The 12821-nt window shown below is 37.6% G+C and overlaps 1 protein-coding gene across 4 annotated transcripts; it reads right to left on the bottom strand.

The window, feature by feature from the left end:
* Window positions 1-33: 33 nt before the first annotated feature.
* Window positions 34-11717, bottom strand: LOC135636595 (probable histidine kinase 3). 4 transcript variants are annotated; one of them, XM_065148415.1, is made up of 15 exons: window positions 10939-11717; window positions 10684-10852; window positions 7242-7779; window positions 6793-7074; window positions 5544-5713; window positions 5226-5438; window positions 4896-5082; window positions 4730-4781; window positions 4421-4650; window positions 4233-4331; window positions 3063-4165; window positions 2390-2755; window positions 1914-2003; window positions 177-423; window positions 34-100 (listed from the first exon to the last, which is right to left on the bottom strand). In XM_065148415.1, the coding sequence occupies exons 3-12, from the start codon at window positions 7668-7670 to the stop codon at window positions 2491-2493; spliced, it is 3030 nt and encodes a 1009-aa protein (XP_065004487.1). In that variant the 5' UTR covers window positions 7671-7779; window positions 10684-10852; window positions 10939-11717; the 3' UTR covers window positions 34-100; window positions 177-423; window positions 1914-2003; window positions 2390-2490. The 4 variants fall into 4 exon arrangements, with proteins under 4 accessions (XP_065004487.1, XP_065004490.1, XP_065004489.1 ...); XM_065148418.1 differs by having other exon boundaries at window positions 34-423; window positions 10939-11156; window positions 11369-11717; XM_065148417.1 differs by having other exon boundaries at window positions 34-423; window positions 10684-10876; window positions 11369-11717.
* Between the last annotated feature and the right edge of the window lie 1104 nt (window positions 11718-12821).

The following is a 12821-nucleotide window of genomic DNA, read 5'->3' as shown; positions in this document are numbered from 1 at the left end:
CACACATGAATGGATTCAACCGGATGCCAAGTGTTGAATCTGACTTCAGTGAGATTTTATTCTGACTAATGTAATTTACATCCATGAGTTACTTGTGTTGCTGTAGAAGACATATTTTATCACATATTTGACAAACAAATAAAAAATCTAAAATGACGCTTAGTCTATGTACACACCTCATCTAATGCTCCAGGAGGAAAATCAACAATCGTCTGTGATCTACTTTATTGAAGACAGGCAGAGGATCAGCAGTGGTTATCAGGTCCAAAAAGGTGTTTCTTCTCCATAACATGTCAGAGAATGAAAGTTGCATCTATGGTTATGCATCTCACATTAATCTTGATATAGATGGATCCTACAAGTTAGATGCAACCAAATGAATAGAGAATAAACAAGGATCTGCTCCATCTCCAACTATCACACCTGGAAGATGAATAGAGGTGACTATTAGTTACGAAAACTATAAAAACGATGTTTACATCAGGATACACAAACAAGCAAGAAATTGTCAACACAGAAGTTGCATGCTTTGCATGATAACCCTGAACATGATGATTAGTCCAAAGATGTTAATGTTTAAACTTGACAAGCCAGAAAAAAGAAATTTGCTTTTTACCTATTAAGAACAATAATTGTCACTTTGGGAGGGGGAAAAGGGTGTTACAATCTTTTTCTTTTTCTTTTTTTTTTGCAAAATTGTAATAATCATGAAGCCCTTGACATTCTTAAATCAGCTAAAATTGGTTCTTAAATCCATGTGTAGACCTCCAAAAGGAACTTCACATATTCTTTTCTTCTGTGGAAAGCATATCCTTTTTCTATATCAAACGTATTTGATGTTTTCATAAACCATCAATCTTTCTATCAATTATATCAGGAAAGAAAAAAGATAAACTCACAGTTGGTTTCAAAGGAGGATATAACTGTTATAGAGGACTGCAATCTAATTGCTTCTCATCTTGGATATAGCAAGTATCTTTTACTAAGATGACATGAGTTCCAAAATTACTTGAAGCAATTTTAAGAGTTTGCTTAGTTCAGATATTTGTCTGGTGCCAGTGATAGTCAAACAATGCGTATTGTAGACCTGCAGTCTCCTGTGTTACAAACACGATGTCCTTCTTTGCTCTAGCCAATCTTGGAATAGCAGATGGTAATAGCTATTACAAGTTTTATATCACATGATGTATGAGGTTTTAAATTTATCAATTAGTGCTCAGAATTCATTTAATTGCCAAGATTGACTGATTCAAACTGATCATATATGGAAAATTGACTTGAATTCATGAATGGGCAAACAGGCTTTAAATAGGTAGGGTAAAAGTCTAAAATGAGATTCAAGATAGTTAGAAACCTACTTGATGCATTGCCATGGAGAAAACATGTATGACCAAGGTATCATCATAACAAGATTTTGAAATTGATGCCCACTTTTATAGCGAGGTGATGGAAAGGCCTCAAATTACTCAAAAACCAGTCACAATTGGATGGATAATCAATTTCGTTGAGCTATTACACAATTAAATCAATACTACATAGGATTTTTCATGGAGAGTTTGGTTCTCAATGAGCAACTATATTGCAGTCATTTGTATGAAGGATTGACTTGTTAGACAAATTGTTCCAACATGTTCACATATTTGGGATGTAATTACAACATTAATCAGCATAATTATTCATTTTCAGTCATACATTATTCCATAGGTAGGTCCTACTGTCCTTGTTGTCTTTGTTCAATCAAATATGATTGAAGGTTAGTTGGGTGAGAAAATCTCATATTCAATTATCATTTTTTCCTTAGAGGTTACAACTTTACAAGGCATACAGACATAGGCTAAGAGACCAAAAAATTTCTTTTCTTCTTTGGAATACTGCTTTACATAAGAGAGAAAAAATATACAGATTGCAGATACCTTGTTCCCGAGTACCCATCACCTTCCACTCTCTGAAAGCTGTTGTAGCTTTTCGTTTTTGAGGGGCTCATAACTGATTTTGTAGAGTACCTGCCAGATGGAAGTATTCATTCAATAGTCTAGCTAGCATATAACATTTTCCAAATAATTATTGTTAAATATAATCATGGGCAGTACTTTAGATTGTCTAGCAAATCTGCATTGCATTGAGTCGATGACAATATATAGAAAGTTTAATATAAACAAAGTTTGAAGATACAAAAAAGATGAAATAGCGTTGAGGAGTCTTCTGATCATTAACAGCATACACGAGACATATAAATGTATTTCTGTATTATATTTCATTGATTTTACAAATTCCAGAAAGTTTGCACTGTAAAGTTTCATAATACCATAATAAGTCAATATTATAAGAACTTGCAGTAAAAAATATACTTAATTGTAAATAGGCAATAAGGTCAGTTAGAGTTGCTCACTTCTGAAACAATATGTTTCATCAGACAGTGCCTGAAGCTCAAATGTACCAAAACTTGTGCCAACATCCTATCATTAGTGGATCTTCCAGAGTTACCCTTCTCTATTGATTCCCTTTTGCAGATGTTTCTAAAAACCGAGCAACTTCCCTGTACAGCTGTTCCCCTTCAAATGGTTTTGAAACATAGCCATCCATTCCACACCTTAGGCACTCCTCATGTGTTGCATGGATTACATCTGCTGTCATGGCCAGTATAGGAATATGCAGGTGTAATACATCCCGGTAACACTCAAATGGCACCTTCCCATGCTTTATTAGATTATTTACATCAGCTTCCATCTCACGTATCCGCCTAGTAGCTTGAAATCTAAACAAACAAAAAATTATATTACTAAATTATGACCTCAAATTGTAAACTAATATACTAGTTTTAAAAGTGTATTGAGATGTAAACAAAAAAATTAATGCAGAATTCATCATAAGAAAAAACATTGACTAGAAGAAAAGAAAATTCATCCTAAAGAACATGTTGGATACCAGAAAAAGTATAAAGTACAACCATTTTGAACTCTAATAGAAGATTGACATGGTAAGAGATTCAAATTAGAAAAAGAAATCTATGATTACGGAAAGCAGTTATAAGATGATGTCATAAAGCAAGTAATGAGGCGTACCCATCCATTTCAGGCATCTGAATATCCATAAAACAAGCATCAAATTTGTGTGGTGGCTTGAGCATTTTAATAGCCTTCTTCCCACTCTCTGCACAAGTTACTTCAGCTCCATACCTTTTTAAAGCACCAGCTGCTACTCTAAGATTTACAATATTGTCGTCAACTACCAGAATCTGCTTCTCATTAAGAAGGCGATTCAATGATAACCGGGGAAGCCTTTCATCTTGTGCATGTTCCCCATCTCCACAACCCATAGCTCGTCTTAAAGATAATTGAAGCATGCTTGCTCTGAGCGGCTTTGAGATTATAGTTGAGATATATTCCATCGAACCAACAGACATACCTTTGGCAGAACTTGCAGGACCTGCTAAAAGGAGGACTTTTGGAATATCTAACTGATCACCCTTTAAATTGCTGATAATAGAAGGCCAGATACTAGCATTATTTTGCCATGTTTCCTTTTCAATAATCACCATATTCATTGTCAATGTCCCACTTGTTAATCTAGGAAGAACTTTATTTGGGTCAATTTCCAATATAGCATATATGCCCAGCCTGTTGAGATGGTAATTTGTGACCTTTGCACGTTCCGGTCTATGATCAACTACCAATGCAGCCATCCCATGAAATTCTGATGATTTGTAATCATTTGAAATAGCATATGCCCTTGTGAGCACAACTGTGAAGGTAAAAGTGGAACCAATCTGAGGTTTACTCACAAATCCGATCTCTCCCTTCATGAGACCAACTAAACACTTACTAATACTCAAGCCAATGCCAGTTCCGCCATGAATGCGAGAAACTGATGGTCTCACCTGCATGAAAGGAGTGAACACACGGGATTGGGCTTCTAAAGGAATCCCCAACCCTGTGTCTTCAACAGATATGATCAGATTTATAAGATCAGAAGAGATTGACGGAAGAGATGGATCAGTTGCATAAAGTCCCTGATTGAAGATCTTAAAGCTTTCCCAGCTACATCTTCTATCAGTTACTGGAAAGCCACTTAAGGTATTTGTAGAATGAGCTTCTGTAACTACATCAGGTGAGTTCATCTCTTCAATAAGATGGACAGTCAGGTAAATATGACCTCTCTCTGTGAACTGCAAAATAAGAATTTGTCTAAACAAAATATCCATCTTTCCAGCAATTGCAAAGCTAAAATCTTACTTTTATTGAATTTCCGATCAGGTTTGTGATGATTTGGCGTATTCTTCCATGGTCACCAATGAGAATTTCAGGGACTTGATCAGAGACATATACCGCCAACTATGCAGTTAGTTCGAGCAGCAATTAAGGAAGAGAGAATTAGTTTATGAAAATAGATTCTAAACAGAATTCTAAAAACTCTTAGATACCTCTAGTCCTTTCTCCTGAGCCTTTCCATAGAAAAGTGACAATATATCATCCAACACAGCCCGCAAGTCAAATGGAACAGCTTCAAGCTCAAGCTTACCAGATTCAATCTTAGCCTGATCCAGAACCTCGTTTATAAGTGACACCAAAGCTTTTCCACTGGCTTGGGCGGTTCTAACATAGTCTTCTTGTGTTATGTCCAGATCAGTATCCATAAGCATTTGAAGCATACCTGGAAGTCAGAATCTGTTAATGTTTGATCACGATTAAACTCTCCAATGTATTTCACTTTACAGAAACATATCACTCACCCAATACTCCATTCATTGGTGTCCTTATTTCATGAGAAACAGTTGCCAAGAACTGAAGAGACAAAAGAGAACAACCAATATCGGGGGTGTAAAACCAAGTACAAAAGGATCAGTGATGTTAAAGCATCAGAAGGTCAATACGTATAATAAAGACAACATAATGTACCTGAGACTTTGCAACATCGGCTGCTTCAGCCCGCTTTTTAAGTTCCATCATTTGTCGATAATCATCTTCAACTTTCGCAATGCGGTTGACAGTAGCATGGATTATGTATCCAACTAGTAAAGCAATAACGAGAGTTCCAAATGAAGTTGTTATTGCGAGCCATGGAAGCGGAGACTTTTGTTTAAACCTGCAAAAACAATGATGGTAAAAATGGTGTATGAGTGTATCATATGTCTCATGTTATCATACATCTCATGTATGTTCACATCCAGATCAAGGTACTGTTTTCCTTTATAGCAATATTTGCTTTGGGGAAGTTGTGTCAGTTACCTGCAATGCATCTCATGCTTTCTTACTGGATCGCCAAAATGAAGGGTACTATTATGGTACATGCCAATTCCAGTCATGTTTGAACCATACATACTAATTGGTGCATCAGGATTTGTTGTATCATAAACACTGACCACAATGGAGTGCTTGCATGCAAGTTGGTGAAGTAATTTATCCACTAGAGCCTCTATGTCGAAGATTCCACCCAAGTACCTTCACATGCCAAATTGAAATTTGTTGGAATTCTTGAGCATATGCATTATTGATGAGTATCTTTTTCTGCTTAGGGACTTTTTGCATGATTATATACTAACTTACCCTATGGCTGCTTGGATACGCTCAGCTGGTGTCGCATATGAAGGAAGTTGTGACTTGTAAACTGCATATGTCAGAATAACCCCAAGCCTTTTTGACTTTAATAGCTGAAAAGGAGCAGTTAGAACCCCTTTCCCAGATTCCCTAGCTCGTAGGATGTTTTCACGATCTTCCTGCACATAAGGAAATATCTTCACTTGCTAGAATAGTTGGAATACGAAGCAAGTCTTAAGGTGGCAGTGGTGGTCCACTGTAATTGGTTAGATGATGAACACTGTAGCTCCACATGTTAATTGGTTGGTTCTTGGCATCTCAGCTACAGCATGTAACCCCAGAATATTAACCGTCACAAGCATCGTCATTCATGTGAAGAATGATTAGTTAGCCACATCAGAATAACAATATAACTATAACAAATTGATATCTTGTTAGAATTAGCAAATAAGTGTGACATTAGCACATCACAACTAATAGTTATACATAATTCAGCAAAAGGTTCCTAATTTCTGCAAAGGATTTGTTAAGTCACATCTAAACCAATAATATTTGTAGTAACTCAATAGCTCAAATGAAGTCTAACAAAAGAAAAACTGCATTCAAAAGCATATATATCTTAGTCGAATGATATAATAACATATGTTAATATGCAACACGTCAATCTCAGCTTCTAGTTAACCACCAAAAGATTTCAAGAAGTTGGATGAAAATTTTATACAATATATACATCTTCCAAAATATAAAATAATAATGCATCATGTACCAAGCTTCCATCCAAACAACTACCTAAATGTTGTCACCGCTCTCACAGATTTAGAGTCCACAAGAGAGGTCAACTCTATGAGAGAGCTTACAACATCTAGAACATTGTTTGCATGCATCCTTGGTAAAGTAACTGAACCCAGAATAACATAGTATTAAATATATCTTATTTTTCACAATACTTGAAAAGTTGTACACTTTAACTCTTAAATCTAATCAAGGTTTTTTTTATCTTAAAGCATTTTTAATGAGAACAACTCATAGGAATACACATACATTTATTAAATAATAGTTTGAATGTTAATTAAATGTGTCTAACTGGAGACAACAAAATTGGATATCATATAATCATAAATAATCTAAACTCCATAGAACAAATAAGCTTATTTAATTCCAAAAACTGAATATATGATTGTAACATATATTATAACAAGCACTTACAAACATTATGACAAAAAAAAGGATGAGCATGAAAGGAATATCTATGTCTCACCTTCCCTGTCAACATATCGAATGAAATCACATGTTTATAGGTGTCCTGGGCAAAAATAACAGGAGCATATTCATCTTTTACAGGGGATGTCTCCTGGTTGTCAAAATCTGCATCTTCTTCCCGTGCGGGTGTCTGCTCTGTTGGATCCATTCTCCTGATCCTCCAACCATGTTGCTTCTCAAACTGTTCTCTTTCTGAATGCAGCACCTTCACGGCATATGCCACACCACTCGTCAGTGGCCTCTCAAAAGCAGTCCTTTCAGCATATCTAGCAAAAGTTATCTGCAGAACAAATGTCATCATTCAGATTGGCAACTTTTAAAATGGCAAAAGGTTGCACCATAGTGATACATTTAGTTTTCTTCCACTTTCAGAATATTAAATCAGATGAAAACATAGTGACATCATATTCATAAGTAATTTGGACCTAAGACAAGAAAACTTGGTACCTGATCTATGGCAGAATGCTCTTTAGCATGGTGAAAGGTTGAAATCAAGATAGCTAAGGCCTGAAGATGGTTCATGCTGACATTGAACTGGTCCTGAAGCATCCTAGCACGCTCATCGCACATGCTTGCAAGCATCTCTCTCCTCTTATCCACTGCTTGGGAGTTCATAAACCAGAAGATCGATAAGGAACCCAGGAACCATGCAGCTACCCACCAGGCCAGCAGCTTCTTCCACCATATCCCCCTCACCTTCTTTGATTCAAAATAGTTGTTGTATAGGTAAGTCCTCCAATCCCTTGCCGGGAATATCTTTGACCATTCCAGCAATGAATTGCACTCATCACTAAGATAACCAGTTTTCTGATCCATTATTTGCGCATCAATAAACCAATTCATGGGTTTCTCGGAAAAACTCCACCACCATACCATCAAAACCAGGTACAGGAAGACCAAATCCAGATCCAAATCTGTGCAAATAACTCATCCAAAGGACCAAAGCAGCAGCTACATACTCTTATGCTACTGTTGAGTCTGAGAACTGAAAACAAAAGCCAAACTAATTAATGTCTTGCTGTATGGAGGAAGGGAAAGAGGAAAAGATTGTATCCTCTGATGCAAAAGAAAACAGAAATTTTTCCCTTCGAGGCTTCTTATTAGTCTTAACTCGAATTACCAATGTACTAGTTGAACAAACTATTAAATAGTTATCTTGGTTCTAGTTGAGCTCAATACCAAATTAACACAAATTCTGTCTCAAAAGTAACATAATACATCATTTGATCACTAGATACATCTACGTCTTCTTACTTGAAACTTTTCAAGATAGTAAATAATTGGGCTGGGTGCACAAATGGCAGCAGGCTTAGCAAATGGTCTAGTTAGTTCAACTCTCAAGCATGGTTCAAAATCTTGGTATTGGCAATGTATTGATCCGGTGGCTAGACCAATATACTCTTGGTACACTCCAGAATACCAACACCTAGTATACTGATACATACCACTACACCACAAGGAGGAGGAGATGGAGAAAGAGAAGAGGAGCAGGTGGAGAAAAAGAAGAAAAGGAGGAGAGGAGTACCAGGGCTGGTGGCAGGTGATGCAAGCAATGGGCATACGGGACAATGGCGCCAGGCATCATGGTTCACGCATGTGTTGCACACACGCATAAGAGAGAGAGAGAGAGAGAGAGAGAGAGAGAGGTGGGGCCATTGTTTAATACTTTAAAAAAAACAGAGCAATTGGCAAGGAGTACTTGGAAAGGGATAGTCCACAACTTGGTTCACACCTTGTCTCAGGAACCTTGATTAATTCAATTCTTACATTCAAATCACAGCTTGACAAACAAATATTAAGATATGTAAAAGTTAAAATGTAAATGTATACATATTCCAGAACTAAAAATTGCATGATGCGTGATGTCCATAGTCTTACCAGCATAATCCTCATAAAGGACTTACATGATAGCGAGAACACTCATGAACTATGTCCAATGTGTTTCAGCAACACATCTTGTGGATGTTGTGTGCCAATTTTGATCTGTCTAGATAGGTAGGTTGATGCACTAATTTAGATGTTTTCAACTTGTGACCACGTAGCTTGGGAAATATCATCAAAGGATAGTGAATCTTGATTATCTTTCTTAAATCATAATGAATTATATTCCATACTAACTCATGAACATATTTTTGTGTGACCAGCATGCAAATACAAGATGAAAAGAATGTGAAAGGCTATATATTCACAAAAATCATAACAGTGGAAGTGAATGACCCTACTCAGGACTAAATAAAGGCCACAAGAGCCCAGTGATTGATTATTGTCCATGTCTTGACACACAACAGAAAGAAAGATAGAGAGGGTTCTACGGAGCGAACTGCTTCACATCTTTCCCTTCTAAATTGACTACCATATGTGTATAACATTCGAGCATGGACATGAGATATACCTTATTACCATGAATCTATATCTAAAATTCCTACTCACTACTGACCTAGATTACATCAAAGTCTTTAAGAACTTGAAAACCATAAACGTGCCAAACTGTGAAATAATTACCAGAAGCTTTTGTAAAGATATATTTCTTATGGAGATTGTCAGAGAAAAATTAATTTCTTAAGAATGTAGATCCTCAAGCTTCAGGATTCTAAATCTCTTGCCATTATTCATATATAGAAATTTAATTCTACCTACTAACTGTTCTACTTTCGTTACTTAGCAAACATGTATGCTTCAATTTGAAGCATGCTTTCCATTTTAAAGATAGGCTGATTCGCAAAGGCAAGCAAGCCCTCCTGTGTGCTCTATCTTCTTGGCATGTGATGAGAGCACTGGACACCTTTTCCTTGACTTCCACTACAACAAGGGTGGTTGAGGTATTGTTGTCAACAAATTTTCTCTTCTAGCATGTCACCAAGCTCGATTGGTTTGTTGAAGGCTACAAAGGTAAACTGCTTGGCTCCTACTGTTAGAAAGATGAGGCAATGATTTGCGATGTTTTGCTGGTGCATATTGAGATAATAAGACAACAATGTTTCTTCCAACACCTCGAGAAGCATCGAGTCCATGGTTGATGAGATGTTTATTGAGTTTTGGTTCCCTAAACTTTATTCCTTTGAAACTAGGCATCTAGTTGGGGAATGTCTCGTCTCTTTATGAATTTTGTTGCTACTAATTTTGTTTCGGATCTTTGAAATGAGATAGCAGATTCGAATTTTTGTTCCAGAAAAAAGAGAAACCCACAAATCTTTACATAAAACTTCTCTCTGTTTTACCTTCAATCAAGATCAATATGAAAGCCCACAGCTCTGTTTGTCTTATCTCTTCTTTTCTCTTTTTCTGGGATAAATCACACCTATGAGGTTGTAGTTGACCACAGATGAAGTCACCCAACTGCTCGAAAAAGAAATTTATATACACACGGTGATTGTCAAGAATGTAAATAAAACAACCAAGAATCCCATATTCAGGAAGGGACATGACATGCCTCTTTTCTCCGTTCTTGTCATTCATATGATTTTCCAGTTCTTCCAAATCTTGCGGATTATTAGTGCCTAAACTCTCACTCATTCTGCTTATTCTTGATTTATTATTTACATCAGAATGACCGAAGGACCAGTCCGTACCTATATGCAGCGTTCTATTAGTCCTAAGTCATCTCCTTAGAATGAGGAGACCTCTTGGAAGAGCTAATTGTTGCAAGTCTCGGACCATGTGAGATTACTGATGGTTTGTAGCTGGGCAAGATGATTGGTGATTCAATGATCATTTCGAACAAGAAACCTGGAGTTCATCAAAATCGATGTATTATTTGGATCCCAGGAGGAGGAAGCGAGATAGATTGAGAGGAAGGCTGGCGACCTAGCAGAAGGGGAAGATCGATGGACATCTATTTGGGGATGAGATAGATAGATACATGGAGTGAGAGGGAAGACGATGAACTCACCAAGAAACGGAGATCTGCCCGCCCTGACGTACGGCCACGACGGCGGTTGATGGAAAAGAACGGCCGTGATGATTGGCACTGTGGAGGAATGAGGACTGCGTGTTCGGCGATGAGGATGACGGCGACGGACGGCGTCTGAAGGAGGAGTTACGGTTCGAACCCTCGGGATCTGAGAAGAGGAGAAACAAATCACCTGCAAGATCCGATCTTTTTTTGGTTCTGAACAAAAATGAGAGCTTAAAGAAACCATAAAACCTCACACCGAGCTCCAAACCCCCCCCCCCCTCAGTCCTCCTGGAATCAAACGGGAGAGACACCAAGCCGGTGGCCTCCAGGGTTTGACTTCATAAGAGGAAAAGCAGGGGAAGAATGGTACTGACGAAGACGGCGGTGGTGGTGGTGGTTAGGGTGGATGGGATCGGATGACGAAGCGGAAGCACTCTCGATCCAGGGATCCTTGAGAAAGGAGATTCCTGAGAGAGAGAGAGAGAGAGAGAGAGAGAGAGAGAGAGAATAATGATGGGGAACAAGGCAGGGGTTGAGGAGAGCCCTGCCGATTGCAGAAGCCATTATCTCTACCAAGCCAAAAAAAGGCCCCATTTTTACGAGGAAAAAGGAAAAGAAAACACATAACGATCCAGAATCAACAAATGGCATCCACCGCCGCTGAGCACAAAGCGCGCACCTTTCCGCAATCCCATCCCCATCAGGCAGAGAGAGGGAGATGTGGAACAGTGGAGAAGCCCTGCACGCAAGTGCTCTGCTCTGCCGCTGCTCCTCTTCTTGTGGGGGCTAAACCTCCTTTTCCCAGGACCAAAACGCCCCCCTCTTCCTCCTCCTCCTCCTCCTCCTCCTCTCCTCCTGCTGCTGCTTCCCCATCACATGCTCACCCCCCACTGATGCGTTCCACTTCACACGGGCATGGGCTCGGCCAAACGGGTAGGTGGATCGGTTTCAGAGAAGGACACGCTGCATTTGATGGATGGAGATGGAAGGGGGAAGGGAATAAGAGAGAGAAAGAGAGGTAGGGGGCAAAAGGAGGCAACTTTACAGGGAGGTGGGGGTTGGGGTGATTGGTGGTGTGTGCACTGCTTACAGCTTGGACTTGTTGTTTAGCTGCTCATTGGATAACTTTGACAAAGCAAAGATGAGTGACAAAAACTAGATAGGAAATGATAGGGTGTGGGCTCACCATAAAGCTTTCACCATATGAAACAAAACAGCTTATCAATGTTTGTTTGTTTGTTTGTTTTCCTTTCTTTCTTTTTTTCTTCTTTTTCTTTTTTCTCCTCATCATGATTTATAAAAACCATAAAATCACCAATTTTCTATTAAAAAATATTATACACTAATAATTGCACAAAGTGCAAATAGTAATTAGATCACACTTATTTAATAAATTTAATATTATATTAATTGAAATAAGACTTGAGTACCAAGCATATTATATTAATTGGATCACACTTATATTAATAAATTTAATATTATATTAATTAAAATTTATATTATTTTAATTAATATATATTTAATACTATATTAATTGAAATAAGACTTGAGTGATACGGGCAATATGTATCACTTGATAAAAGATCGATACTATCTCAATATATCGTATGTTGATATGTATCGATAGCTTATTATCGATAATAGGAATCATGATTTAAAAAACTTTTATCGGGTTCTCTACATAATTAACTAAGACATTTATATAGGTAATTTAAGACTGTGTGATTATTACTAAATCTTTTCATTCTTCAAATAGATGAAATATCTAAATTTATAATAATATTATTCTTTATCAAACAAAGAATAAGAGAGAGAGAGAGAGAGAGAGAGAGAGAGAGAAAAGGAATTGTAGTTCTTGTGCCCTCTCATCTGTCGTGTTTCTTGCTACTTCATGGAAACGAAAGCAGCATCCATGTCTCTCTCTCGGTTGACCCAAAGCTGCACGTTAGCAACACCATGGCTGGATTGTCCTCTCCATCTTCCTTTCTTTGGATAGAACTTGAGAAAGATGAGGCATTTTATACCGAATATTATAAACCTTCGAAGACCATCGTAACTTGCTTTGCTTATACAACGTGCATTTGTGTCTTTTATATAATGTTTCATGCTTGCTTCATGTTGGACACATTGAT

Source organism: Musa acuminata, chromosome BXJ3-4 (genome assembly GCF_036884655.1).
Source record: "Musa acuminata AAA Group cultivar baxijiao chromosome BXJ3-4, Cavendish_Baxijiao_AAA, whole genome shotgun sequence".
NCBI lineage: Eukaryota > Viridiplantae > Streptophyta > Magnoliopsida > Zingiberales > Musaceae > Musa > Musa acuminata.
This window is presented reverse-complemented; position numbering and strand designations above follow the sequence as displayed.